A 28000-nucleotide genomic window follows, 5' to 3' on the forward strand; every position below is an offset into this window, starting at 1 on the left:
GCACCGGCACACCGGGTTCTAGTCCCTGTCGGGGCGCCGGATTCTTTCCCGGTTGCCCCTCTTCCAGGCCAGCTCTCTGCTGTGGCCCAGGAAGGCAGTGGAGGATGGCCCAAGTGCTTGGGCCCTGCACCCCATGGGAGACCAGGAGAGACACCTGGCTCCTGGCTTCGGATCAGTGCGGTGCGCCAGCTGCAGCGCGCCAGCCGGTGGCTATTGGAGGGTGAACCAACGGCAAAAGGAAGACCTTTCTCTCTGTCTCTCTCTCTCACTATCCACTCTGCCTGTCAAAACAAACAAACAAACAAACAAACACAGACAGGAGGGGCCGGCGCTTTGGTGCAGCAGGTAAACGCCCTGGCCTGAAGCGCCAGCATCCCATATGGGTATCATTTCGAGTCCCGGCTGCTCCACTTCCAATCCAGCTCTCTGCTGTGACCTGGGAAAGCAGTAGAAGATAGCCCAAGTCCTTGGGCCCCTGCACCCACGTGGGAGACCCAGAGGAAGCTCCTGGCTCCTGGCTTCGATCAGCACAGCTCCGGCCACTGTGGCCAATTGAGGAGTGAATCATCGATGGAAGCTCTCTCTCTGCCTCTCCTCTCTCTCTGTGTGATTCTGACTTTCAAATAAATAAATATTTAAAAAAAGAAAACAGACAGGAAAAGTGTTTAAACTGTATGCGGATGCAGAAAGGAGAGGACGGGTGAAGGAAAGATGCTCAACATCTTGGTATACCCTTCATAATTTTGTTCTACTCTGTGCCAAGAGGCTATGTTCAAGGAATTGTCAGAAGTTGAGTGTAGCTCAGAGTGGAGTGAAAAAGGGGGAAGCTGAAAAGAAATGAAGTTGAAGAGGAAGGCAAGGGCCAAAACATTTAGTGCCAGTAGGGAATTTGAATTTTATTTTAATTTTTCCCTAAGTATAATGAGGACTATTAAAGTTGCGTTTCAATTTGTATTTTCATTATGGAAGAATCTCAACCATACCTAAAAGTAGAGAAATTACTACTTATCACCCAACCTCTACTCATCCCATTTTCCAAACTTATTTCCAAACTACCACTACATTTAAATAGACATTGTCTTAAACATTTTTAAAAATGAATAAAAGGGGGACAACACTGTGGTGCAGTGCCAGCATCCCATATGGGCACCAGTTCAAGTCCCAGCTGTTCCACTTCCAATCCCGCTCTCTGCTATGGTCTTGGAAAGCAGTGGGAGATGGCCCAAGATGTGGGCTCCAGGCTCCTGGCTTTGGACTGACCCAGCTCCAGCCATTGCAGCCATTTGGGGAGAGAACCAGTGGATGTAAGACTTCTCTCTCTCTCTGCCTCTGCATCTCTGTGACTCTGCCTTTCAAGTAAATAAATAAATCTTAAAAAAAAAAAAACCTGAATTGAAAAAAAAATTAATGAAGAAAAAGACAAATAGACATTGTCTTCCAGTTTCCTTTGCATTTTCCATCCCATCTTCCCATTAGACATCAGTAACAGACAACTTTTATTTAAGCGATTTGCTGTGCTGCAAATACTGTTCTAAGTCTTTTGCATTTATTATTAGTGCATTAACCCCACAACCAGACTCTGAGGCAGATACTGTAACTATCCCATTTTACTGATATGGGAGCCAAAATCTGGTAAAGTCATTTGTCCATCAGTGACAGAGCTTGTATGTAAGCAGAGTCCGGATGGCATCTCCTCACCTTTGTCATTCAAAGAGGAGTTTCTGTATCTGATATGCTAAGCCATTGAAATAAATATCTTAAGTTATCTTCACCAGGAGTTTGTGAGATAGATGTATCATGTTCTCTTTACTGTGGAGGAAATGGGTGCAAACAGCTGAGTCATTTGCTCAGGGTTATTTTGCTAATAAATGGCAGACATAAGTCTGAATCAACCCACCTCCAAAATGAACACCCTTAAACCGTGAGGTCCTGAGGCCAGCACTGTGGTGGAGCAGATTAAGCCACCGCCCGTGTGACACCAGCATCCCATACGGGCACCAGTTAAGTCCCAGCAGCTCCTCTTCTGATCCAGCTTCCTGTTATGTTCCTGGGAAAGGAGCAGAAAGGTGGCCCAAGTCCTTGTGCTCCTGCCACCCACGTGGGAGACCCAGATGAAGCTCCAGGCTCCTGACTTTGGCCTGGCCCAGCCCTGACTGTTGTGGGCATTTGGGGAGTGAACTAATAGATGGAAGATATCTCTCAGTTTCTCTCTCTGTCATCTGCCTTTCAAGTAGATGAAAATAAACACTTAAAAAAGGACATAGATCGATCGACAGATAGATGCTGAAGCTTACCATTGCAGACACTGAGTGCTACGTAGTGACCATATTGTTGTGTTTCAATTTTCATAAACCTAGGAGGTAGTTGTACTACTACCTCCTCGTTTCCTGAAGAGGAACTAGGCATAGGGTTTTAACTAAAGGACACAGCTAGTAAGTGGAGTAGCTGGCAGTTGACCTGGGGAGGGCTCTGCGAGCAGTTTTGCTAACTGTAACTGTTAACTCCCAGGTATGGGGGTTGATACAAGGATGTTTCTACCTCCCACTGGGGGACAACTCTGGCCTAGCACAGTTTGCTTTGGGCTCCTTATCATTCCTTTTTTTTTTTTCTGTTTATCTTCTGAATTTCCTTTTCATGTCTTCTCTGCTTCCCCTTGCCTACTTTTTAATTGTTTATTACATTGCCACTGTTTATTGATTAAAATGTTTCTTAATGTTTCCTTTATTAAGAGCTCATGAGTTGAACATCTGCATTTTGGGCGTTAGGAACAACAATGAAATCCCACCGTGAATGAGCTGATGAGCTTTATTCCGTCTGTTGTCAGTGACTCTTTAGGAAAAAAAAAAAAAAAAAAAAAAGGGTGTGTTGAGGGCGTGTGCCCTTCCCGCTGTCATCGACGCGGTGCGGAACCAATGTATGAGGGTTGCGGACATCGCCGGATTGGTTTTCCTGAGAGGCCTCGTCGCTGGTTCCTTTCTGGGTTCCCGTCACCGCGCATGCGCCGCCTGCGCTCCGTCGCTCCCGCCTCGGGCTCAGGCTAGGGCTCCGGGATGTCCGCGTTGTGCGACCCTCCCGGGGCCCCAGGGCCTCCCGGGCCTGCCCCGGCCACCCACGGTCCCGCGCCTCTCAGGTAGTCAGAGCCCCTGGCATCTTCCCCCACCTCGCGGCCCCGCGCCGATCCTCAGCCTTCTGGGCTGAAACCCGGCTCCTACCTCGAGAACTCGCGTCAGGGTTCTCCGGGATTCCTGGTCGGGTCCTCGCAGAACTCAGGGACTGCCTCACCAAAACGCCGGGCTGCAGGGCCCGCGCCAGCAAGACCTCGATTCCGCCTACCCCTAGACCCCGACGCCCAGCTGCCCTGGAGCCCGGCCTTGCCCTGGCGGGAGTCGGAGCAGAACTCTGGGAACCCAGCAGCCCTGCCCCTTTTAGTCCCGAGGGAACCCCGGGCCCCGACTTCGTAGAGACTCCCGGCCCAGAAACCCGCTGATGCTTCCTCTAGCCTTTCCCTGGCCCTCTAACGGAGTCACTGCACTCGCCTTGGATTGTGTTGTCTGTGTGTGTGTGTGTGTGTGTGTGTGTGTGTGTGTTTGAGGGACCGGAGAGACATGGCACAGCCGGAGCCTTAGCCCCTTGCCTCCTCCCCGAACACTGGCTTCCGTACCTCAGAACCTGTATGTTTCGGGAGTGGAAGGGTTGAAAAGCAGGACCCTGTCTGTGCTTGGGACGCCCTCGTTCCCAGGCTCGTTGAGGCTGGGGTCGCTGGTGGTGGTTGATGTGTGGGTGATTAGGATGCTTGCGGAGTGTGGGCAGACATGAGCTGGGAGGGAGGAAGAGCCCTTAGTAAGGAACTTACATTTCTCTTTGCAGGAAGATTGCAGGGTGCTTGTGTTGTTGGGGAAGGAGGGGAGCGTGTGTGTAAGGCTGGGGAGGTGTTACAGGAACACGAGTGCTTCCCATATATCAGGTGCCTCCACAGAAGGAGATTCAGTGTAGAGCGAGCCCGGAGGTGGTTCCCAATTCTTGAATATGTAGTCTGCTTGCTTAACCTTGGTTTCCTTATCTGTGAAATGCGATTATGGTAATTCTTGATTGAACTGTTGTCAGGATTGAAATAAATACATAGAGCATACTTAAAAGAATACCTGACACATTCTAAGAGTTAACTATTATTGCTATTGTCGTTGTTATTATTGAAAGAAAAATGGCATTTGTTGAGTGATTAGTGTGAACCAGGTGTGGTACTTAAATGATGATCAAATGGCATTGGTTTTGACTCATGTAGATTTTTGAACTAATTTAAATATTTATTTATTCATTCATGTTTATTTGAAAGGCAGACAGAAAGATCTTCTGTCCGCTGGTTCACTCCCCAAATGCTTGAAACACAGGGATTGGGCCAGGCCCAAACCCAGGTCCTGGAACTCAGCCCAGGAATCTCATTTGGGTGGCAGGGAACAAGTACTTAGGTCATCACCTGCTGCCTCCCAGGATGAGCATCAGTAGGAAGCTGGCTCAGAGGCAGAGCTGACTTGAACCCAGGCACTCCGATATGGGATGTGGGCATCTTGAGCCTTATCTTAGTTGCTGCCCCAAATGTCCACCCCTAGATGTGGTACTTAAGAGCTTTAGAAACCTTTTTTACTGAGAAAGGTATAATATTATCCTTATTTTACACAGAAAGAAACCAAAGCTCACAGAGGAAATGTAACTTGCCTAATATAATATCTAAGTCCATTTCTTTTGTTTTCTTACAGTGCTCAGGAGCTGTCCCAGGAAATCAAGGCTTTTCTGACTGGCGTAGACCCCATTCTGGGCCACCAGCTCACAGCCCGGGAACATGCTCGCTGTGGCCTTCTCCTGCTCCGCTCCTTGCCACCTGCTCGGGCTGCTGTGCTTGACCACTTGAGAGGTGTCTTTGATGAGAGTGTCCGGGCCCATCTGGCCACCCTGGATGAAAGCCCTGTGGCTGGTCCACCTCATCTCCGGCCACCTCCACCCTCTCATGTCCCTGCTGGGGGACCTGGTCTAGAGGATGTGGTGCAGGAAGTACAGCAGGTGCTGTCTGAGTTTATCCGGGCCAACCCGAAGGCCTGGGCGCCTGTTATCAGCGCATGGTCCATCGATCTCATGGGGCAGCTGAGCAGTACATACTCGGGCCAGCACCAGCGTGTGCCCCACGCCACAGGCTCTCTGAACGAACTGCTGCAGCTGTGGATGGGCTGCAGGGCTACCCGCACACTGATGGACATCTACGTGCAGTGCCTCTCAGCTCTCATTGGTAGCTGCCCGGATGCGTGTGTGGATGCCTTGCTGGACACCTCTGTCCAGCATTCCCCACACTTTGACTGGGTTGTAGCACATATTGGCTCCTCTTTTCCTGGCACTATCATCTCCCGCGTCCTCTCCTGTGGCCTTAAGGACTTCTGTGTCCATGGTGGGGCTGGAGGCGGAGCTGGTGGTAGTGGTGGAAGCTCTTCTCAGACCCCCTCTACAGACCCCTTCCCTGGATCTCCTGCCATCCCTGGGGAGAAACGGGTACCCAAGATTGCCTCAGTTGTAGGCATCCTAGGGCACCTGGCCTCCCGCCATGGAGACAGCATTCGACGAGAGCTCCTGCGGATGTTCCATGATAGCCTGGCAGGGGGCACTGGGGGCCGGAGTGGGGACCCCTCTCTCCAGGCCACAGTTCCCTTCCTGCTGCAGCTGGCGGTTATGTCACCAGCTTTGTTGGGCACAGTCTCTGGAGAGCTCGTGGACTGCCTCAAGCCTCCAGCTGTGCTGAGCCAGCTACAGCAACACCTGCAGGGTTTCCCCCGAGAGGAGCTGGACAACATGCTGAACCTGGCTGTGCACCTGGTGAGCCAGGCCTCTGGGGCAGGTGCCTACCGCCTGCTGCAGTTCCTGGTGGACACAGCTATGCCTGCCTCGGTCATTACCACCCAGGGCCTGGCTGTGCCAGACACCGTGCGTGAGGCCTGTGACCGGCTGATCCAACTGCTGCTACTGCACCTGCAAAAACTGGTTCATCACCGGGGAGGGTCTCCTGGGGAAGGGGTGCTGGGCCCACCCCCACCTCCCCGCCCGGTGCCCTTTCTAGATGCATTAAGAAACCACGTTGGAGAGCTGTGTGGAGAGACATTACGACTGGAACGGAAGCGCTTCCTCTGGCAGCACCAGCTCTTGGGCCTGCTGTCTGTCTATACGCGGCCAAGCTGTGGACCTGAGGCCCTGGGTCATCTACTGAGCCGAGCCCGAAGCCCCGAAGAGTTGAGTTTGGCTACTCAGTTGTATGCAGGGCTGGTGGTCAGTCTTTCTGGCCTCTTGCCCCTGGCCTTCCGAAGCTGCCTGGCTCGGGTGCACGCAGGGACTTTGCAGCCTCCCTTCACAGCCCGGTTCCTGCGTAACTTAGCACTGCTGGTGGGGTGGGAACAGCAGGGCGGGGAGGGACCTGCAGCCCTAGGGGCTCGGTTTGGGGAGTCGGCCTCGGCTCATCTGTCTGACCTGGCTCCTCTCTTGCTGCATCCTGAGGAGGAAGTAGCCGAAGCTGCTGCCTCCCTCCTGGCCATTTGTCCGTTTCCTCTGGAAGCCCTGTCCCCCTCCCAGCTCCTGGGACTGGTGAGGGCTGGGGTGCACCGCTTCTTTGCTTCTCTGAGGCTGCACGGCCCCCCAGGCGTGGCCTCAGCCTCCCAGCTTCTCACCCGCCTCTCTCAGACCTCCGCAGCTGGGCTCAAGGCTGTCCTGCAGCTCCTAGTGGAGGGAGCTTTACATCGGGGCAACACAGAACTGTTCGGAGGGGAAGTGGATGGGGACAATGAGACTCTCTCAGTTGTCTCGGCTCCTTTGGCTTCTGCCTCCCTGTTGGACACAAATCGCCGGCACACTGCGGCTGTGCCAGGTCCTGGAGGCATCTGGTCTGTGTTCCATGCTGGAGTCATCGGCCGTGGATTAAAGCCGCCCAAGTCTGTCCAGTCACGAAATCAGCAGGAAGTGATCTATAACACCCAGAGCCTCCTCAGCCTCCTGGTCCACTGCTGCAGTGCCTCTGGGGGCAATGAATGTGGAGGATTCTGGGGGGCTCCCACCCTGAGCCCAGAGGCAGCCAAAGCAGTGGCAGTGACCTTGGTGGAGAGTGTGTGTCCTGATGCAGCTGGTGCTGAGCTGGCCTGGCCCCCCGAGGAGCATGCTCGGGCCACCGTGGAGCGGGATCTCCGCATTGGCCGGCGCTTCAGGGAACAGCCCCTGCTCTTCGAGCTGTTAAAGCTGGTAGCGGCTGCGCCCCCAGCCCTGTGCTACTGCTCTGTGCTGCTGCGGGGGTTGCTGGCCGCCCTCCTGGGCCATTGGGAAGCCTCTCGACACCCTGATACAGCCCACTCTCCCTGGCACTTGGAGGCATCCTGCACCCTGGTGGCTGTCATGGCAGAGGGAAGCCTCCTGCCACCAGCACTGGGTAATATGCACGAGGTATTTAGCCAACTGGCACCTTTCGAAGTGCGTCTGCTGCTGCTCAGTGTCTGGGGCTTTCTCCGGGAGCATGGGCCCTTGCCCCAGAAGTTCATCTTCCAGTCGGAGCGTGGCCGCTTCATCCGGGACTTCTCCAGGGAGGGTGGGGGTGAGGGTGGCCCCCATCTAGCTGTGTTGCACAGTGTCCTCCACCGCAACATCGATCGCCTGGGCCTTTTCTCTGGCCGTTTCCAGGCACCTTCATCCACCCTCCTTCGGCAGGGGACGTAGCCTTTCCCAGCTCCAGAAACGAGGGAGGTTGAGCAGTGAGAAAAGGGACTAAGGTGCTACTGAAGGGTGGAAGTTTCTCTTCTAAGTCCTTGGCCTAAAGGGAGCTGTCACTTTTTTCCTCCCCCACCAGTTTTTCTAAATAAAAATTTGCCGAGTTGAGAAAAACAGTCCAATGCTTCCGTCTGATCCTGAGAACCCGCTAAGTCGGACAGCACCCCAAACTGGACATTCCCGCCCCCTGCCTCTAAGCCCGCCCCTGGCCCAGCCCCCTTAGGGGAGTTTAGAGTGCGCGCTCAGCCAATAGGACAGTCGTCAGGCCGCGCTCTGGCTCGACCAATTAGAGGGCCGGAAGGGGCGGGCGCTCACATACGTGGCTCAAGCGCGCAGGGGGAGGGGAGGCCCGGGGTCAAGGAGCAAACCCGGCACAAGATGGCGGCGGTAGCGGCAGTGGCGGCGCGTAGGAGGCGGTGAGGAGCCCGGAATCCCGGGGCGCTCCCGGGACGTCCCTAGACCCCCAGAGCCCTATACCCCCCTTCTTGAATGTCCCCCTGTTCACCCCTGGCTTCGCGAGGATCCTTTGTCCCTTGGAAGCGGCTTCAGGCGTCTCCAGCCTCCCCGCGGTAGATCCGCGCGACGTTGGGGCCCTAGCCTCTGGGGCTCCAAGCTCTGGCCCAGAGGCTTAAAGAAGGCCACACATGTGTGCTCTTGGCCTTGGCCGTTCTCGGCCGCCGCTCTCCCTTGGGGACTCGCGGCGGTCTATGCCGCGGTCTCCTTCCTGCAGTGCGCGGGGCGGTCGGGGGGGATGAGACGTGGCCCAGCCTGGGGCAGGCAACTGCCCTGTGGCCCTTTGGCTGGGGTGGAAGCACCGCGGCTGGCCGTGCTGCCCGTGCTGCCCTTCTTGCCGTCCCCTCCTCCCCCATCCGGCGTCGGACCCTCCCCTGCCGTTGTCTTCACGTGGGCACCTGCCCTGGCTAGTGACCTGTCCACGGTTGCTGGACACGGCTGGGGCAGGATCCAGTAAGTTCGCAGTCTGCCTGGATGGTGTTGCTCAGACCCCACACGTTTGAATGGTTTGGTCTGCGCTTTCGAGTTTACATTACTGAAACAAAAAAAGGTTCGAAGCACATCCTCGCGCCGCAAAGCATTTACCAGGATCTAACGGATGTACTGGGCCGGGAGAGGCATGTACTGTCAGCGGCAATGAGAAGAGGCGTGGACCATAAAACTCAGCCTTCTGGAAGTCTGTGATGTGAAACAGTAAACAGGTGCAGCTTGCCCTGCGGCTCGTTCCTGCTTTGGCTTCATGAACACCTCTTGTGGGTGTTCAGTGCATCCCTGAGTTCCTGGGGTGTTCCAGCAGGTCAGAGCTGAAAGGTCCTTTAGAAATCCTGTCCCTGTTGGTGTCTCCTCAAACCTGTTTTGCATTCTGCAAATAGGGCTCCAGAGAGTATGTACGTTTAACTCACTGTACCTGCTCTGGGCAGGTGGATGTGGGTGGGTCTGCGGCCACTTCTCGGGTGCTGGCCCCCACGCCTTACTGTTGTGTGTTCCTGGTAGCACTTTTTCCTGCTTGTTCTGCTGGTACTTAGTTCCTGCTGAGAACACAGTGCCTCGTGTTTTCTTCACTCCTCTTTCTGGCCTGGTGTGCAGCGCTTGCTTTGCACATTCTTCTGGAGCTCAAAGGCTGCCTGTGTTCTCCCAGAAATTTTCCTTACCTTGAGCTCTCAAGAGGATTCTGAGACTAATGCTAGATACAGTGTATGGTAGGCCCTGGCTTAAGCTGCCCTGTTACAGGTTGCAAAGTTTTGTTGCTTAGAAGTAGCCTGTCTCCCCTGCCTGCCCCACCTTCACTTTGGAACACTTTCTCAGAGTGTGCTCCGGATCCCTCACATCAGAGTCCCCACAAAAGCATGTTTAAAATGCAGATGCCCAAGGCTTGGGAATCTTCATTTAACAAGCACCAGAGGTGATTCTTAACAGACAATAAAATAGAAGAACCTCTGTTTAGTATTTATGAATGAATATATCCCTAAAGTAACTTTTTAAAATAAGCCTATTAGTTCCTATTGTTTCATCGGCTGGCATGTTGGAGAAGGGACAGTTTGTGATGACTTCTTGGGATGGTGATGGTCCCTGGTGGGGCCGGCTCCGTTCATCCTGCTGGTGGTTGGTAGGAATGCAGAGCACTCGGGGCTCAGTGCACTTTTGCTGTCATATTCTTTTCAGCCTTAGGTAGTAATGGTGGTAATTTGTCCTTTTATTTCTTGAGGTTTATTTATTTGAATGGCAGAGAAGGAAAGTGAGAGACAGAGATGTCTTCCATCTGCTGGTTTAGTCTTCAAATGCCTGCAACATTTGGAACTGGGCCACACCAAATTCAGGAGAGAGAGAGAAATGAATAAATCTTCCATCTACTGGTTCACTCCCCAAATACCTACTACATTCAGTGGTGCAGGCCAGGCCCAGTCCAGGAGCCAGGAATTCTGTCTAGGTCTATCACTTGGGTAGTAGCAACACAAATATTTGGGTCATTGTCTGTTGCCTTCCTAGCTCCTTAGCAGGAAACTGGATCCAGAACAAAGGAGTTAAGACTTCACCTGGCACTCCTTGATGGGATGAGGGCATCTTAAGCTGCTGTTTAACTTGCTATGCCCTAGCTCCACCCTTGGTTAATTGTCTTGAGGATGGACGAGTGGAGATCAGAGGAGCAGGATCCCTAAGGTGCTAGGGAAGTTGAGACCCTGGTAGGGGGCCGGTGCTGTTGCATAGCAGGTAAAGCCACCACCTGCAGTGCTGGCATTCCATATGGGCGCTGGTTGGAGACCCAGCTGCTGTACTTCCAATCCAGCTCTCTGCAATGGCCTGCGAAAGCAATGGAAGATGGCGCAGGTCCTTGGGCCCTTGTACCCATGTGGGAGACGCGGAGGAAGCTCCTACCTCCTGGCTTCGGATCAGCACAGCTCCAGCCATTGTGGCCAGTTGGGGAGTAGACCAGCAGATGGAAGACCTCTCTCTCTCTCTCTCTCTCTCTGCGCCTCTGCCTCTGCCTCTCTGTAACTCTGCATTTCAAATAAATACATAAATCTTAAAAAAAAAAAAAAAAAAAAGACCCTGGTAACTAGGACCATCAGGCTAGAGGTACATCTTGACTTTTTAACTCTGTTCCACCCAATGCCATACCCAGGGAAAGGCACAGCTTGCTTTGTTTCTCTGTTCCACATGTGTGGTACCACGACCATTTCCTCTGGGACTAGCTATTACTGCTGCTTTCCTCTGAGACGCTGATGTAACCAGAGTCAATACGAGGGCCCCTGAAGGCCAGAGATCCTTTGTCCACCTCCTCTGCTTTGTGAAGGGAAGGTGGGAGTGAGCTGACTGCTCAGGCCTGGCCCGTCGCCACATGCATTCTGCCTTTTCTGTTCAGTGACCGCAGCCTTTCTTCCCTTTCCTGAGCTGCCTTCTAGGATCGTGATAGGAAGAAGTCTTCCCTCTTGGTGGTGGAGTCCTCCCTGACCGCTGTGTTGATTGTCCCTCTGTCCTTCTTCTCTGCAGGTCTTGGGCAGGTTTGGTACTGGCTTCTTTAGGGGTCTGCCTGGGGATTGCCCTTGCTGTGGATAGAAGCAACTTCAAGACTTGTGAAGAAAGTTCCTTCTGCAAGTATGATATTTGTGGGAGAATGGGATGGAAATAGGGTAACGTGGGAGTAGCCTGGGGACCCCGCAAGTATTAGGACCTCGGGACACGGGGGTGCCCTCACACCTTACTTCCTTTCCATTCCACTTGGCAGGAGGCAGCGAAGCATACGGCCAGGCCTCTCTCCATACCGAGCTTTGCTGGACACTCTTCAGCTTGGTCCTGATGCCCTCACGGTTCATCTGATCCACGAGGTCACCAAGGTAAGGGGAGACAAGGACAAGTGTGGTGGGTGTGGACACATGGCTAAGGGATACTTTTGGAAGAGGGAACCTGTAGCAGACATCCTGTCCTAGCTTCATCTTGGGACTTTGTGAATAAATTTGCTTTCAGTTTCTTTAAGCAAAGGGCTCAGAGGAGGAGACCTCTCGGGAGGAGATGGGTTCAGAAGGCATTTCTTGGTGTAGCTCTTCTTTTTCCAGATCCAAACCTCTGTCCCCGTAGGTATTACTGGTGCTGGAACTCCAGGGGCTTCAGAAGAACATGACTCGCATCAGGATTGATGAGCTGGAGCCCCTGCGGCCCCGATACCGTGTGCCAGATGTTTTGGTGGCTGATCCTCCCACAGCTCGGTAAATTTTTTCTTTTCAACTTTTATTTATTTATTTAATTTTTTTAAGAGAGAGAGTTCCCATCTGCTGTTTCATTCACTGAATACCTGCATCCCCTGAAAGTAACTGGGGCTGTGCTAGACTGAAACCAGGTTCCAGGAGCTCAGTCCAAGTCTCCCACATGGGTGGTAGGAACTCAACTACTTGAGTTATCGCTGCTGCCTCCCAAAGTCTGCATTAGCAGGATGCTGGAGTCAGCAGCTGGAACTTAGACTTCAACCCAAGTACGCTGTTGGGGGATACTGGCATCTTAACTGCTAGGCTAAGTGCCTGCTCCAGCTTAGTACATTTTTACTGAGAAAATACCCATCTCCATGTCTCTTTTCTCCCTTCTACTGAACCTTTTTTTTTTTTTTTTTTTTGGTTGCTGACTTTCTTTTTTTAGATTTATTTATTTATTTGAAAGTCAGAGTTACACAGAGATAGAAGGAGAGGGGGTGGAGGGGGAGGAGGAGGTTCTTCATCCGCTTGTTTACTCCCCAGATGGCCGCAATGGCCGGAGCTGCGCCGATCCGGAGCTAGGAGCCAGGAGCCTCCTCTGGGTCTCCCATGCGGGTGAGGGGGCCCAAGGACCTGGACCATCTTCCTCTGCTATCCCAGGCCATAGCAGAGAGCTGGATAGGAAGAGGAGCAGCCGGGTCTTGAACCGGCGCCCATATAGGATGCTGGTGCTTCAGGCCAGGACTTTAACCCACTGTGCCACAGTGCTGGCCCCTTTGGTGGCTGACTTTCTTTCCCACATGAGGGTATTAGTTGAGTGAGCACTTTACCCCTCTCCCAACCTTTCCTCATGTCTTCCTCTGTTTCACTTACCTTCTTATTCACCCGTTTTTTATTCATTCAGCAAGCAGGTATCGCTTTCTCTTCTGTGCCAGGCCTCAGCTTGGTGCTGGTGTTAAAACAAGAAATAAGGCACAAATCTTGCCTTTCAGGAATACAGTATCTCCCTGGTTCATTTGTTGCTTATCTGTTTTTCTCTCTTTCATCCTTTCTTTTAGGAGCCCTCACATTCTTGAGTTAAGACACATTGTTATCCTTGTTCCATTGTAGCATGCGTGTGCGCTACAGATTTATGTATTTCTTTATTTGAAATGCAACTATAGAAAAGGAGAAACAGAGACAAAAAGAAAGATCTTCTATCCATTGGTTCACTCCCCCAAATGGCCCTGATTTTGAGGCTGGGCCTGGCAGAAGCCAGGAGGCTGGAACACCATCTGTTTCTCCCACATGAGTGGCAGAGACCCAAGCACTTGGGCCGTCTTCTACTTCCTCAGGTGTATTAGCAGAGAGCTGGATTAGAAGTGGAGCGCCTGGGGCTTGAACTGATGCTCATATTGATGCTGGTGTCATGGGCAGCAGCCTAAAGCTGCGCCATAACACCAGTCCCTTGGCTTGTCTCATAATACATAATTTAGGAAATAGCATCATAAAACCTCTACTTGATAAACCCTATCAATCTTCCTCCTAGTTCAACCATGTACTTCCCACTGTCTCTGACTCTCCAAGAAGTGATTGCTATTCTGAAGTTTATCATTACTTCATGTTTTTTGTTCTTAGAGTTATATTGTGTGTGTATGTGTGTAAATGCTGTAGATATATGCTTATGTAATAAATTATGTGGCTTTGTTTTTGAGAGTTATAGGGAATGTATCTTAGTGATCTTAGAGAATGTGATCTGGAGTTCCTCTTTTCATAACTGTTCTGTTGCATGTCTCTCCTGTTCATTCATTTTTACTGCTGTGTAGTATTATGTTGCTTGAGCACACTCCAGCTTACCTGTATATTTCCATATTTATAGGTATTAAGGTTGTTTCCAGTGTTTTGCTGCCCAAAGTGTTGACATGGACATTCTTGTCCATGTCTCCTGTTGTCCTTGTGCAAGACTTTCTCTTTGGGTTATGACTAGGAGAGGTACTGTAGGGTTGTGGAGCATGAGGATGATCAACTTTTAAGATAAAACCAAAGGGGTTTGCTAATTTGCACTTCCACCAGCAGTTTACAGGAGAGCTTATCGATCTGCATGCTCTCCAAAACTCATGGCACCGTTGGACTTAATTTTTGTCAGTAGAATGGGTATAAAACAGCACATGGTGGTCTTCGTTTGGTTGTTGGTGTTTCCCAGTTAATGAGTTGAGCATCTCTTTCTGCTATACTGTTCTGTGAGTTGGTCATTCACAACTTTTGCCCATTGTTCTTTTATGTTGTCTGTCCTCATTAATTTATAGAACTCATTAAATAGTCCCAATACTGATTCTTTGCCACTTATTTGTATTGCTGCTATCTTTTTCTAGGGTGTAGTTTATTTTTGATTTCCTAAAGGTATCTTTGAAAATAAAAATCTTTTGGGAGTAGGCTTATGGTACAGTGGGTTAAACTGCTAAGTGGGATGCGTGCATCCCATTTTGGGGTACTTGAGATCAAGTCCTGTATCTGCTGCTGATCCAGCTTCCTGCTAATGTGCCTAAAAGACAGCAGACAGTGGTCCAAGTACTTCGGTTCCTGCCATTCACATGGGAGACCAGGATGGAGTTCTGGCTCCTGGCTTCAGCACTGGAATGTACAGTGGTTGGATGATCTCTGCCTCCCTCTCCCCATCTCCCTCCCTCCTTCTCTGCCACTCTGCCTTTAAAATAAACTGTTAACTACAAATAAGCAAATAAAAGCACTATATCTCAGAATTGTTTTAGATTGCAAGTATATTCTTTTTTTTTTTTTTTTTTTTTTGACAGGCAGAATGGACAGTGAGAGAGAGAGACAGAGAGAAAGGTCTTCCTTTGCCATTGGTTCACCCTCCAATGGCCGCCGTGGCCGGCGCACCACGCTGATCCGAAGGCAGGAGCCAGGTACTTATCCTGGTCTCCCATGCGGTGCAGGGCCCAAGGACCTGGGCCATCCTCCACTGCACTCCCTGGCCACAGTAGAGAGCTGGCCTGGAAGAGGGGCAACCGGGACAGAATCTAGTGCCCCGACTGGGATTAGAACCCGGTGTGCCGGCGCCGCAAGGCGGAGGATTAGCCAGTGAGCCGCGGCGCCAGCTCGCAAGTATATTCTTAGAGTTCCTGTATCCACGGCACCACTTTCCCTTGCAGTTAACAACACTGTGGTTCCTTGTACCTGATGAATTAGTAGTGAGTCATTACACGTAACCAAAGTCTACATTTTGTGTTTCCTTAGTTTTTACCTAATGAACTTCTTGTGTTACAGAGTCCCTTCCAGGATGCCATATTGTATTTATATTTATTTGTCACACCTGACATAGTTTCTGACTTTTCTTGTTCTTTGTTATCCTAAATATGCCTTATGATAAATAGAAATCCCTAATCTTAATGCTGTTAGATGTGTCAGTCTTTTATCTTCTAGTGTTAGTATTTCTTATATTGTTTAGGATTATAAATAATCCTTCTCTATTTCAAGGTCAGAAAAATATTCGTTTATATTCTAGAATTTTTATTACTAAGTCGTGATCTTTCTGGAATTGATATGTGTATCTGGTATGAGGTAAGAACATGACACCATTTTTTTTCCTTTCTGGGAAATCTTTTTTTTCCTATCCCACTAGTCTTTGTTTCTTCAATATCTGCCATGCCATCTTTCTTAATTTCAAAGTTCTGAGTGTGCTTGGGCCTTCATTTGTTCCTCCACTGTGACCACACTGTGACTCCTAGCAGTCCCTCCTTCTGAACTATTGTGACTGTATCCCCTTTGATCCCTTCTCAGGCTTTCTATCTCTGGCCGTGATGACAATAGTGTGGAGCTAACAGTGGCTGAGGGACCCTACAAAATCATCTTGACGGCAAAGCCTTTCCGCCTTGACCTGCTAGAAGACCGCAGCCTGCTGCTCAGTGTCAATGCCCGAGGACTCATGGGTTTTGAGCACCAGAGGGCCCGCAGGGTCCCGTGAGTACTACATTCAGGACTACAGGGAACCTAACCTGGAAGGGCCTAGGGATGTTATGGGGTTTGGTGCTTTAGTTCCCGGTGGGGGGGGGGGACAGGGTGGGGCCTGGGGGCTGGGAGGAGCTGTCTAGCAGGGAGGGCAGGAATCAGACCTGGGTTGCAGTTTCCTCCATCTCCTGTACAGGCCAGGAGACAGTCGCTTTTTGTCCCTGAGCTGTACCCTGGGCATCTCCTCTGGGAGTCCTGCCTGGGTCTGCCTCTCCCTCCTCCCCTTCTCATATCATCACATTTCCCAAATTTATTTTCTTTCTTTTTATTTTTTATTTTTTGGTTTCTTTCCCCCCCATCTCTGGAAGTTTGTCTACTGAAACTCACTTTTATGTTTCTGTTTTTGTGTTGGTTTTGTGCCTCCTTTTCCCCTTCCCCACCCATCTCCTCCTGCCCCAGTTTCTCGGATAGAGTTAGTCTCACGCTCGGTAGCATGTGGGATAAGATCAAGAACCTTTTCTCTAGGTAAATCCATTTGGCTATTGGTACTGTATCTGTTCCTGTGCCCTTACCCACCCTTTACTCTGGCCCTCGGGGGAACATGCCCATGACCCTTTCATGCCCTCTCCTTTGCTTACCCCTGTTCTCAGCTATGTGGTATCTAAGTCCCCTGTTGGCCTGACTGGGAGCCCCCTGGGAGAAGGAAAATGAAATGTTTGCAGTCCTTAAGGAATGTAGGAAGCTTACTGCTATGCCAGTGGGTGGAGTGGTGCTGCCTGTGACTGGGATTCCTGGCTTTCAGCCAGGGTGCACTTGAGTTTCTGGGCAGAGTTGCTTGCCAGCTGCCCTTGAAAAGCATCCTTTGGCAGACCCCTTGAAGTCCTTGTGTATAGCCATAGGGACTTGCTGTAGTATGACCTACTTGCTTTTGCAAATCCCTGTGTTGGGCCAGGAGGCTGAGGCCCAGTGAGGGCACTTGAGGCCAGATTCTCAATGGAGGCACCAAAAGCCAGGACTAGCATTCAGAACCCAGGCCCTGAGCCACTCTGCCTGTCCCTTCTGAGATGCTGGCAGAAGCCGGTGATTAGGGCCTTTGTGCAGAAGGTACTTCCTGGTGGCATTTACTCCTCATTTCCCTTTCTCATCCCTCCACCCTGTACCCCCCTCTTTTGTGAACTTACCTGCTCACTGGGGGTCCCTCTCCAACCTTTAACATTCAGTCCCTTCCTCCATTGCTTTCGTTCCTTTGGACCCTTGGCTCTCTATTCCCCCACCCCTCCTTCCACTAGCCCCTCGTCCCTGCCCCCTCTGGATTGGAGCAGACAGCTCTCCTACCTTCCAGGCAAGGATCAAAAGACCCAGCTGAGGGCGATGAGGCCCAGCCCGAGGAGATGCCTGAGGATGGTGACAAGGCAAGTAGGAGTGGGTGGGTGGTTGGAGGATGAGGCTGGCTGGGAGGCTGGAGGGAAAGACCCACGAGAAACTTGAGCTTAGTGTTGCCCTCAGGGATGGAATTTAGAAAATGAGAGGGGCAAGAGAGAGAACTGGTTATGATTGGGTAGTGGTTCACTTTCCTCCTTACAGCCAGAGGAGACCCAGGGGAAGGCAGAGAAAGATGAGCCAGGAGCCTGGGAGGAGACATTCAAAACTCACTCTGACAGCAAGCCACATGGTGAGGGGCTGGGAGAGCCGAGGGCAGGGGCACAGGGAGTCCTTTGCTGAGCCGAGGCCCTGAGCTCATCCTTTGCTTTCTTGTAGGTCCCACGTCTGTGGGTCTGGACTTCTCTCTGCCAGGCATGGAACATGTATATGGAATCCCTGAGCATGCAGACAGCCTGAGGCTCAAGGTCACTGAGTGAGTTCCATGGTGACAGCAGGGTCGGGGGGAAGGAGAGCAGGAAGAAGTTGGGGGCTTGGGGAGGTGTGTGTGCAGATTCAGTGCTCAGACTGGGGTGATCACTGCCCATGCCTGACTGGCCTTTGTTGATCAGAAAACTCTTTGAGAAAGGGCAGGGGGCCAAGCTTTGTGACACAGTGGGTTAAACTGCTGCTGGGGATGCCCACATCCTTTATTGGAGTGCTGATTCGAGTTCAAAGCCTAGCTACTCTGCTTCCGATCTGGTTCCCTGCTGAGGTGCTTGGGAGGCAGCAGATGATGACCCAAGCTTTTGCCACCTATGCGGGAGACCCAAATGGAGTTTCAGGCTCCTGGCTTCTGCATGAACCAGCAGATGGGAGATCTCTCTGTTTGTTACTCTCCTCTGTGTCACTCTGCTTTTAAAAAAAAAAAAAAAAAAAGGAAGGACAGAGGAGCCAGTTCTTATGGCATACCTGTGTCGTTGGGGTGAGGGTTGCATGTTGCACAGGCTGGGGCCAGTTATTACCCCAAGTTTATGTGTTTGTAGAGATGGGGAGCCGTATCGCCTCTACAATTTGGATGTGTTCCAGTACGAGCTGTACAACCCCATGGCCCTCTATGGGTCTGTGCCTGTGCTCTTGGCTCATAATCCTCATCGTGACTTGGGCATCTTCTGGCTTAATGCGGCAGAGACCTGGGTCGATATATCGTCTAACACTGCAGGGAAGGTATGAGCACGGGTCCTGGGAGAAGGGAGGGAGGGAGTTGTCAGGCCTTGAGGCAGATGGGTATACTAAGGACATTGGCTTTGAAGCTAATGTGGGATAAAGGTGGGATAGCCTCTTTGGGGACTGAGTGAGAGAGGGGGTCCTGGGTCTTGGTGGACGGCATTTGAGTTTTCCAGTCACTCCTCACACACATGGGGAAGGCATTGCCCTTTCCAGACTGAGGGCTTTGCGTCTCAGTACATTATGTGCTGGGCACTCTTCTAGATGCTGCAGGTGTGCTGAGCTTGATCAGGGAAGGGGGAGACACATTAAACAGGGAGAAGGGAAGGCAGCTGAGCTCAGGGGAGTAGGTGCTAAGGAGGAGCTGACACAGTCCCATGGAGAGGGTGGTGGCGGTGCTTAAATAGTATGGTCTGGGAATGCTTCACTGAGATGACGTTCCATCTCAGACCAAAGTAAGTTTTTTGGAGTCAGCTGTGTGAGTGCTCTAAGGAGAGAAGCGATGCTTCTGTCTTGGGGTTGGGAAATGAGAACGCAGGTGTCTGATCTCTGATCCCCTGTACAGACCTTGTTTGGGAAGATGCTGGACTACTTGCAAGGCTCTGGGGAGACCCCACAGACAGATGTCCGCTGGATGTCAGAAAGCGGCATTATCGATGTCTTCCTGCTGCTTGGGCCTTCCGTCTTTGATGTCTTTCGGCAGTACGCTAGCCTCACAGGTACCTGGTGTCCTCACTGTCGATGGCCTTATATTTCTGCCCTTGTCTTGAGAGGGCTGGTTCTGTGCCCCAGCCTGTTTGCCAGCCCTTTGCCCTTCAACCTCTCTTAATTTCTGGGTTGCCCCCATTGGCCCCAGGTTGGACCTGATCCCCATTGTGACCCCCATCCCTCAATGAACCTGCAGGCACCCAGGCATTGCCCCCGCTCTTCTCCCTGGGCTACCACCAGAGCCGCTGGAACTACCGGGACGAGGCTGATGTGCTGGAAGTGGATCAGGGCTTTGATGATCACAACATGCCCTGCGACGTCATCTGGCTGGACATCGAACATGCTGACGGCAAGCGGTACTTCACCTGGGACCCCAGCCGCTTCCCACAGCCGCGCGCCATGCTAGAGCACTTGGCCTCCAAGAGGCGGAAGGTAAAAGGGCTGTGGCCGTGGTTGATCTCCACAGGGAAGGCTAAGGCAGAATAGCTCTGGAGAGCTCTAACCACTCATGTTCCTTTACCCCAGCTGGTGGCCATTGTGGACCCCCACATCAAGGTGGACTCTAACTACCGAGTTCATGAAGAGCTACGGAACCAGGGGCTGTACATTAAAACTCGGGACGGCTCTGACTACGAGGGTTGGTGCTGGCCAGGTAGGCAAGCCCAGAAATGAGGGAGAAACAACTGAGAGGCCACAGAGGTAGAATGGTAGCGCTTTGGTCCCGTGGGTTCACAGCCACCCTTACGCTCTCGCAGGCTCAGCTGGTTACCCTGACTTCACTAATCCCATGATGAGGACCTGGTGGGCTCACATGTTCAACTTTGACAATTATGAGGTAGGAAAGGCCTCTCCCCATGACCTGTTCCATCTTTCCTACCCTGCCTCCCCACATACGTCTTCTCTGCTTGGCACCTGCTGTTTTGATTGGTTGCCTGTAACTTATCAGGGACTTCTGATGATCCTGGGAGCTCTCTGCTCTGACAGTTTGTCTTACTCTCTTGCCTTTCCATTTGTATTTTCTGCCTGTATCCCCAGGGCTCAGCTCCCAACCTCTACATCTGGAATGACATGAATGAACCATCTGTGTTCAATGGTCCTGAGGTCACCATGCTCAAAGATGCCCAGCATTATGGTGGCTGGGAGCACCGGGATGTCCATAATATCTATGGCTTCTATGTGGTAAGGGGCTGGGAGAAGAGTTGGTGAAAAGGGGGAATATAGGGCTCAGAGACTGAGTTCCTGGGCACTTGCAACAGGTGATGGATGTCTTTTGCTCCTCACTGTCCCTCTTCTCTCCCCTCTCCCTTCCTAGCACATGGCGACTGCTGATGGGCTAATACTGCGTTCCGGGGGCGTAGAACGCCCCTTTGTCCTGAGTAGGGCTTTCTTCGCTGGCTCCCAGCGCTTTGGTAAGATTTGGAGAATGAGAACTAACGCAGAGGGCTGTGAAGGGCGGATGGCAGGAGCCCTGAGTCTAGGCTTGGCTTTCTGAGAAACCTATCCATGCCCCATCCTCTGAGAGCAGCACCCTTCCCACTTGTGCATTTTAAGGGGAGCCAGAGAGTGGGAGGTCCAGTCCTTGTTCAGGGGCTCTTATGAACTCTGCCATCTTCAGCAGAGTCCTGGGGGGCCCAGAGTAGATGTGGCAGGTCAGAGGAATGGGCTGTAGAAAAGGCTGAGTCCCTTCTCGGTGTGCAACCTCCCTCCCTCTTGTGTTCTGCAGGTGCAGTGTGGACAGGGGACAACACTGCAGAGTGGGACCATTTGAAGATCACTATCCCTATGTGTCTCAGCCTGGGTCTGGTGGGACTTACCTTCTGTGGGGGTAAGAGGAGGAGGAATTTGGGAGGGGGCAAAGTAGAGGGCCCACAGCCTAGGCCTGGGCAGAGCCCAGAGTCTAGGGTGGGCCTTGGGAAGCTCCTCAGCAAGCACCTCTGCTCACCCACCTTTCTGAACTCTTTCTTCGACCCCTCCCCAGCGGATGTGGGCGGCTTCTTCAGAAATTCAGAGCCAGAGCTGCTTGTGCGCTGGTACCAGATGGGTGCATACCAGCCATTCTTCCGGGCACATGCCCACCTGGACACTGGGCGGCGAGAGCCTTGGCTGTTATCCTCTCAGCACCAAGACATAATCCGGGATGCCCTAGGCCAGCGATATTCCCTGCTGCCTTTCTGGTACACCCTCTTCTATCAGGCCCATCGTGAAGGGGTTCCTGTCATGAGGTAAGTCATTCACTGAGTCTGTGTAGAGTGGGTTGAGGTGGCTAGGGGACAGTAGAGAGTGAACCACATCTCTGGGCCTCTTACTTCATTTGCCAGGTCCTTGTGAAGAAGGGAGTCTCATTTAAAGATCAAGAGTGAAGGGCGGCCGGCGCCGCAGCTCACTAGGCTAATCCTCCGCCTTGCGGCGCCGGCACACCGGGTTCTAGTCCCAGTCGGGGCGCCGGATTCTGTCCCGGTTGCCCCTCTTCCAGGCCAGCTCTCTGCTGTGGCCAGAGAGGGCAGTGGAGGATGGCCCAAGTCCTTGGGCCCTGCACCCCATGGGAGACCAGGAGAAGCACCTGGCTCCTGGCTTCGGATCAGTGCGGTGCGCCGGCCGCGGCGGCCATTGGAGGGTGAACCAACGGCAAAGGAAGACCTTTCTCTCTGTCTCTCTCTCTCACTGTCCACTCTGCCTGTTTAAAAAAAAAAAAAAAGAGTGAAGGGCAAAGTAACAGGATTAACAACAGTGAATATTTAAAGAAAATTGCCAACAGTGATGAGTTGTTTGACAAAAATAAAACTGAGTAATGGGATTAGGGGAATCACAAAAAGACTTGAGAAGAAGGCCAAGTTAGATGAGGTCTGAAAGATGAGTGACTGACTTTTGGGAGCTAGAGGAAGAATATTGCAGGCTGAAGGGACCACAGGTGCAAAAAAAAGAGCCAGTAATCTGATCCCAGCGGGCCTGGCAGGCCGGGGCACTGAAGTGTATGAGGAGGCTGCTGAAAGACTGCTGTGCAGAGCAGTTGGATGAGTGGGCAGGGGAGCGGAGGCGAGAGCAGTGTTAGGGAGTGAAACGAGCTGACCAGGGTGGTCTTTCGTAGCTGAAGCCTGAACCCCAACTGCTGCAAGCTTCTGAGTCTTACCCTATTCTTCAACAAAAAGTTATTATGAAAGAGATCTTACATCTGTTGGTTCTTTTCCAAATGCCCACAACAGCCAGGACTGGGCCAGGCTGAAACCAAGAACTGGGAACTCAATTTGGGTCTCCCACAGGAGACAGGGACCCAGCTACTTGAGCACATTGCCGGCTGTCTTTGAAGGTTCATGTCAGCAGGAAGCCAGATTTGGGGAGCAGGGCCAGGACTTGAAGGCAGGCACTGTGATATGGACATCCTAAGTGGTGTCCTATTTTTTGTTTTTTAACAAAACAAAATTTTATTTGAAAGAGTTACAGAGAGGGAGTCTGCTGGTTTGTTCCCCAAATGGCTGCAATGGCCAGGGCTGGGCCAGACTGAAGCCATGAGCTTCATCTGGGTCTCCATGTGGGTGCAGAGACCCAAGAACTTGGACCATCTTCCACTGCTTTCCCAGGTGCATCAGCCAGGAACTAGATTGGAAGTGGAGCATTCAGGACTTGAACCAGAGCCCATATGGGATGCCAGCACCGCAGGCAGCAGCTTAACCCGCAATAACATAGTGCTAGCCCCAAGTGTCTTAACTGCTAGGTGTAGTGCTCCCCTGCTCCAGTCCCAGTTCTATTCTCTTTTTTTAAAAAATTTATTTTATTTTATTTATTTGAAAAGCAGTTACAGACCGAGAGGGAGAGGTAGGTCTTCTGTCCACTAATTCACCCACCAGATGGCCACATCGTCCAGGTCTGGGCCACACTGAAGCCAGGAGTTTCTTCCGGTCTCCTACATGGGTAGCAGGAACCCAAGCATTTGTGCCACTTTTCACTGCTTTCCCAGGCTTGTTAGCAGGGAGCTAGAACAGAAGGGGGAACATCCAGGACACAATCTGTTGCCTATATGGGAAACTGGTGTGATAGGCAGAGGCCTTACCCATTATAACACAATGCCAGCCTCCCCCACCACCCTTTTAAAAATATTTATTTGAAAGAGAGGGAGGGACTGGCACTGTGGCGCAGTGGGTTAAAGCCATGGCCTGAAGTGCTGGCATCCCACATGGGTACCAGTTCTAGTCCTGGCTGCTCCTCTTCCGATCCAGCTCTCTGCTGTGGCTTGGGATAGCAGTAGAAGATGACCCAGGTCCTTGGACCCCTGCACCCACATGGGAGACGCAGAAGAAGCTCCTGGCTTCAGATCGGCGCAGTTCCAGCTGTTGTGGCCATCTGGGGGAGTGAACCAGCAGATGGAAGACCTTTTTCTCTCTCTCTACCTCTCTCTGTAACTCTGTCTTTCAAATAAATCTTAAAAAAAAAAAGAGAGAGACAGAGCAGGAGAGAGATCTTCCATCCTTTGGTTCACTCCAGAAATGACTGGAATGGTCAGAGCTAGATCAGGCTGAAACTGTGATCCTGGAATTCCATCTGTGTTTCCCATGTGGTCCAGGGGCCCAAGCACCAGGGTCATCCTCCACTGCATTCCCAGGTGCATTAGCAGAGAGCTGGACTGGAATTGCAGCAGCTGAGACTTGAACCGGCACCCATATGGGATGCACAGTGGCTTAACTCATTGCACCACAACGCTGGCTCTGGCAGTGCTATTATTAATTCTTGCAGATGTATATTTGACTTCTTATAAAACAAATACCTTCCTTTCTCGCCTCCTTCCTAGGCCCATGTGGGTGCACTATCCTCAAGACGTGACTACCTTCAGTATAGACGATCAGTTCCTACTTGGTGAGAGATGGGGAGAATGTTTTGGTGGTGGTTGAGGTAGGGCTGAGAAGCGTTTGTGGGCACTCTGTAGATGCCTGGGGTGAATGAGTGCAGCTGGTGGTGCAAGAGGACGGGCACTTGGGTGGTCTCAGGCCTGGGAACTGATCCCTCCTTTCAGAGTTGATTCTGTTGTGCTTCAGGGGACGCACTGCTGGTTCACCCTGTATCCGACTCTGGGGCCCATGGTGTGCAGGTCTATCTGCCTGGCCAGGGGGAGGTAAGTTAAGGAAGGTTGTGGTAAAGATAGTGGGAGCCAAAGGAGCAGACAGAATGGGGCATCCGCGTTGAGCAACCGATTATCATACTCCTCTGTCACCTTTAGGTGTGGTACGACGTTCAGAGCTACCAGAAGCATCATGGTCCCCAGACCCTGTACCTGCCTGTAACTCTAAGCAGTGTGAGTATTTCTGGCCCAGCTGCCAGCTCCATCTGCCTGTGGGTTTCCAGAAGGGGAAAAGGGTGTGCTTTGGGATCCAGTACCTGAGTGGGCACAGATGGGCAAGAGCAACAGATGCCATGGGGTTGCAGAGGAGGGCCTTCATTGCAGCTCTGCTCCTTCCCCAGATTCCTGTGTTCCAGCGTGGAGGGACAATCGTGCCTCGATGGATGCGAGTGCGCCGTTCTTCAGACTGCATGAAGGATGACCCCCTCACTCTCTTTGTTGCACTCAGCCCCCAGGTAAGTGTGCAGGCAGGATGCGTCTTCAGCTGTCGGCCCACCTCCCTATGACTCAGTGCTCTGGAGATGTGCCCTTTGCCCCCTCTTGGGCTGAGGCACTCACCTGCTCTATTTCTGCTCAGGGTACAGCCCAAGGAGAACTCTTTTTGGATGATGGGCACACGTTCAACTATCAGACTCGCCAGGAATTCCTGCTGCGTCGATTCTCATTCTCTGGCAACACCCTTGTTTCCAGGTAACGGGGTACCCTCTGTGGGGTGCTGGGCCTTGGGATACACAGTTCACCTGGCTTCTGACCTGGCTTTGGGTCTCGCTCTTCCTTCTGCTCTGACAAATTATCCCTTGATGAGCATCTGTTTTTGGCACCTTCAGCTCAGCAGATGCCAAAGGCCACTTTGAGACCCCAATTTGGATTGAGCGTGTGGTGATCATGGGGGCTGGAAAGCCAGCAGCCGTGGTACTCCAGACAAAAGGTGAGTGCCCAGTCCATCTGCCTGGATGGGCAAAGAGGGGAAGCGGGTATAGTTGGGGATGTCTTTGTCTCTGGGAAAGCAGTTGCTGTCCTTTGCCTAATACTGTAACTGTGATGCTCCTCTTCCTCCGCCAGGATCTCCTGAAAGCCGCCTAGAGTTCCAGCATGACCCTGAGACCTCTGTGTTGATTCTGCGCAAGCCTGGTGTCAATGTGGCCTCTGACTGGAGCATTCAGCTGCGATAACCCTAGGGGTGTTCTGGGTTGGGAAGAGGTGAAGCAGTGGGAAGAGTTATCCTTTCTTCTGCTTTGGAGTTTGACACACACACACACACACACACACACATACATACACACCCTAGCCTTGACCTTCCTTATCCCAAGACCCAGATTCTGCCAACATCTGGGCAGGATGAGAGGGTTGTCCCTGGTCTCCAAATTCCTCTTGTGATCTCTTGAGCCGTCCCACTTGGTTGATACCAAGCCTTTCCCTTTGTCCTGCCCGCCACCCCAACCTCCTGTTGCTCTAACTGGAGCACATCGACTTAGGAAGACATGAGGACCACAGGGCCCTTGCCTTGCCTTCTTGGGGGCCCTCAATCTCCTACAGGCCCTAATTCATTCATACCTCTTGTGTTGATGCCGTTTCCTGGAAGATGAAGACTCTGAGCTTTAAGGCTCCTTCTGTCTTTGCTCTTCTTCCCCACCACACTGCTTTCCCGTCCCTCCTTTTATTTCTTCCTCCTGACACTACCCTGTCAGCCATCCATTTTTTATGCCCCACTGATACACTGGGACCACCTTTTTACCTGTAAGGGATGAATGGATCAAAGGAGTGAGGTTGCTGGAGAACACCCTCTTCTCTCTCATCCCCACATTTCCTTTCCCCAATTCCTTCTAGAGCTGCTGCAGTTCTGATGGGGGCAGTTCTACCTCCCCTGTCCCTTGGGGGAAAAAAGTTTCTACGCCTCCTTAAGAGGGGATGGGCATTAAACTTCTTTTGCCCCCTTCTTGTCCCCTTGAGGGGCATTCAAGATGGAGAAATCAGTTGTGGTTTCATTGAATCACGAACACCTGTATTTATTGCTGGGAAAAGGCTGAGGGTGGGGGGAGATGATCATGTGTGCCCAGGGCTGGCCAGAAGCCCTGGGTGGGGTGGGGTGGGGAAAGACTAATGGAGAATGAATGGGAATATTTGTGGGAATTCTTTTTACTTCTTGGCCCCCAGCTGTGACAGGTTTTGATAAAAGGAAAAACAATAAAGAAACCATAAGTAACTGTCAAGTGTCTGGATTCTAGGTGTACCTGAGCCATATATCCTAGAAGCCAAAGAGCCTGACATTTTCACCAGGCTTCAGCTTAAGTCTCATTTGCGCATCAGTTAGCTAGCACAGGGGCAAGCATTTGGCACAAGTGGCTTAAGATGCCACTCGGGAGCTGGCACCTATGATGTAGACATCTCATATGGGCGTTTGTTTGAGTCCTGGCTACTCCGCTTCTGATCCAGCTCTCTGCTAATGTGCCTGGGAAAGCAGCAGAAGATGGCCCCCAGTACCCACATGGGAGACCTGGAAGAAGCCCCTGGTTCCTGGCTTCTGATCAGCCCAGCTCTGGTTGTTGCAGCCATCTGGGGATGGAAAATTCTCCTTTTAAACTTTTAAAATAAATCTTTAAAAAAAAAAAAAGAAAGCCACTTGTGATGTCCACATCCTTTGGAATACCTGGAATCCCAGCTACTCCGCTTTGGACCACTTTCCTGTGCCAGTGGATGTCCCGGGAAGCAGTAGATGAGTAATTCGACCAGTTGAGTTCATGTCACCCACTGGGGAGACCCAGATGGAGTTCCTGGCTCCTGGCTTTGGCCTGGCTCAGCCCTGGGCATTGTGGACATTTAGGGAATGAGTCAGCAAATGGAAGGTCTCCTCTCTGTCTTTCAAAATGGGGAAGCAAAAGAAAGCAAATACAAGCCTTCCTCAGCTTTTGGGTTGCTAATAGCCATAACAGCCCACAAGGCCATCTGGTTTTAGTAGGCCTAGTTAATCAGTGATGATCAGAGGTGATGAAATTCCCTAGCGTAGAAATAGCTGGAAAGTCATATTCTCACACTAAAGGCTGTTTCTCTAGCTACCAGCACTTTGGAAAATTTTCCAGTGTTTAGTGACAGGAAATAGTTTTCTCTGTTTTGTGGACCATCAATCTTAAAAGATAATTTTTATAAGAATTTTTAAAAAAAATATTTAAAAGGCATTGGCCGGCGCCGTGGCTCACTAGGCTAATCCTCCACCTTGCAGCACCGGCACACCGGGTTCTAGTCCCGGTTGGGGCACCGGATTCTGTCCCGGTTGCCCCTCTTCCAGGCCAGCTCTCTGCTGTGGCCAGGGAGTGCGGTGGAGGATGGCCCAAGTCCTTGGGCCCTGCACCCCATGGGAGACCAGGAGAAGCACCTGGCTCCTGCCATCGGATCAGCGCGGTACGCTGGCCGCGGCGGCCATTGGAGGGTGAACCAACGGCAAAGGAAGACCTTTCTCTCTGTCTCTCACTGTCCACTCTGCCTGTCCAAAAAAAAAAAAAAATATTTAAAAGGCAGTGACCTAGAGGGAGAGATGGAGATCTTCCATCAGCTGGTTTATTCCCCAAATGGCCACAACAGCCAGGACTGGGCCAGACCAAAGCCAGGAGCCCAGAGTTCCAACGGAGTGTTCCATGTGAGTACTTGGGCCATCCTTTGCTGCTTTCCCAGGTGCATTATTTGG

The 28000-nt window shown here is 51.7% G+C and overlaps 2 protein-coding genes across 11 annotated transcripts; both read left to right on the plus strand.

Moving 5' to 3' along the window:
• The first annotated feature begins 2905 nt into the window (after nt 1–2905).
• INTS5 (integrator complex subunit 5) lies at nt 2906–7898 on the plus strand. Its single transcript, XM_002721005.6, has 2 exons — nt 2906–3130; nt 4755–7898. The coding sequence occupies exons 1-2, from the start codon at nt 3051–3053 to the stop codon at nt 7729–7731; spliced, it is 3057 nt and encodes a 1018-aa protein (XP_002721051.1). The 5' UTR covers nt 2906–3050; the 3' UTR covers nt 7732–7898.
• A 136-nt stretch (nt 7899–8034) lies between these two features.
• On the plus strand, nt 8035–26531 carry GANAB (glucosidase II alpha subunit). Of its 10 annotated transcripts, none has more exons than XM_089326377.1 (25): nt 8035–8198; nt 11284–11388; nt 11519–11627; nt 11869–11996; nt 15753–15932; nt 16380–16445; nt 17263–17336; nt 17505–17592; nt 17679–17775; nt 18326–18506; nt 19072–19225; nt 19411–19646; nt 19740–19866; nt 19970–20049; nt 20250–20393; nt 20527–20623; nt 20938–21039; nt 21193–21436; nt 23995–24059; nt 24239–24315; nt 24421–24495; nt 24663–24776; nt 24899–25011; nt 25149–25249; nt 25384–26531. In XM_089326377.1, exons 5-25 carry the CDS (start codon nt 15884–15886, stop codon nt 25491–25493), a joined length of 2394 nt encoding a protein of 797 aa, XP_089182503.1. In that variant the 5' UTR covers nt 8035–8198; nt 11284–11388; nt 11519–11627; nt 11869–11996; nt 15753–15883; the 3' UTR covers nt 25494–26531. The 10 variants fall into 10 exon arrangements, 9 of the variants coding, with proteins under 9 accessions (XP_089182503.1, XP_051689030.1, XP_051689031.1 ...); XR_016229319.1 differs by having other exon boundaries at nt 8041–8198; nt 17509–17592; nt 24217–24315; XM_051833070.3 differs by having other exon boundaries at nt 8041–8198; nt 17509–17592.
• Nucleotides 26532–28000: the final 1469 nt, after the last annotated feature.

This window comes from Oryctolagus cuniculus, chromosome 1 (genome assembly GCF_051225735.1).
Source record: "Oryctolagus cuniculus isolate XC-2025 breed Fujian yellow rabbit chromosome 1, ASM5122573v1, whole genome shotgun sequence".
NCBI lineage: Eukaryota > Metazoa > Chordata > Mammalia > Lagomorpha > Leporidae > Oryctolagus > Oryctolagus cuniculus.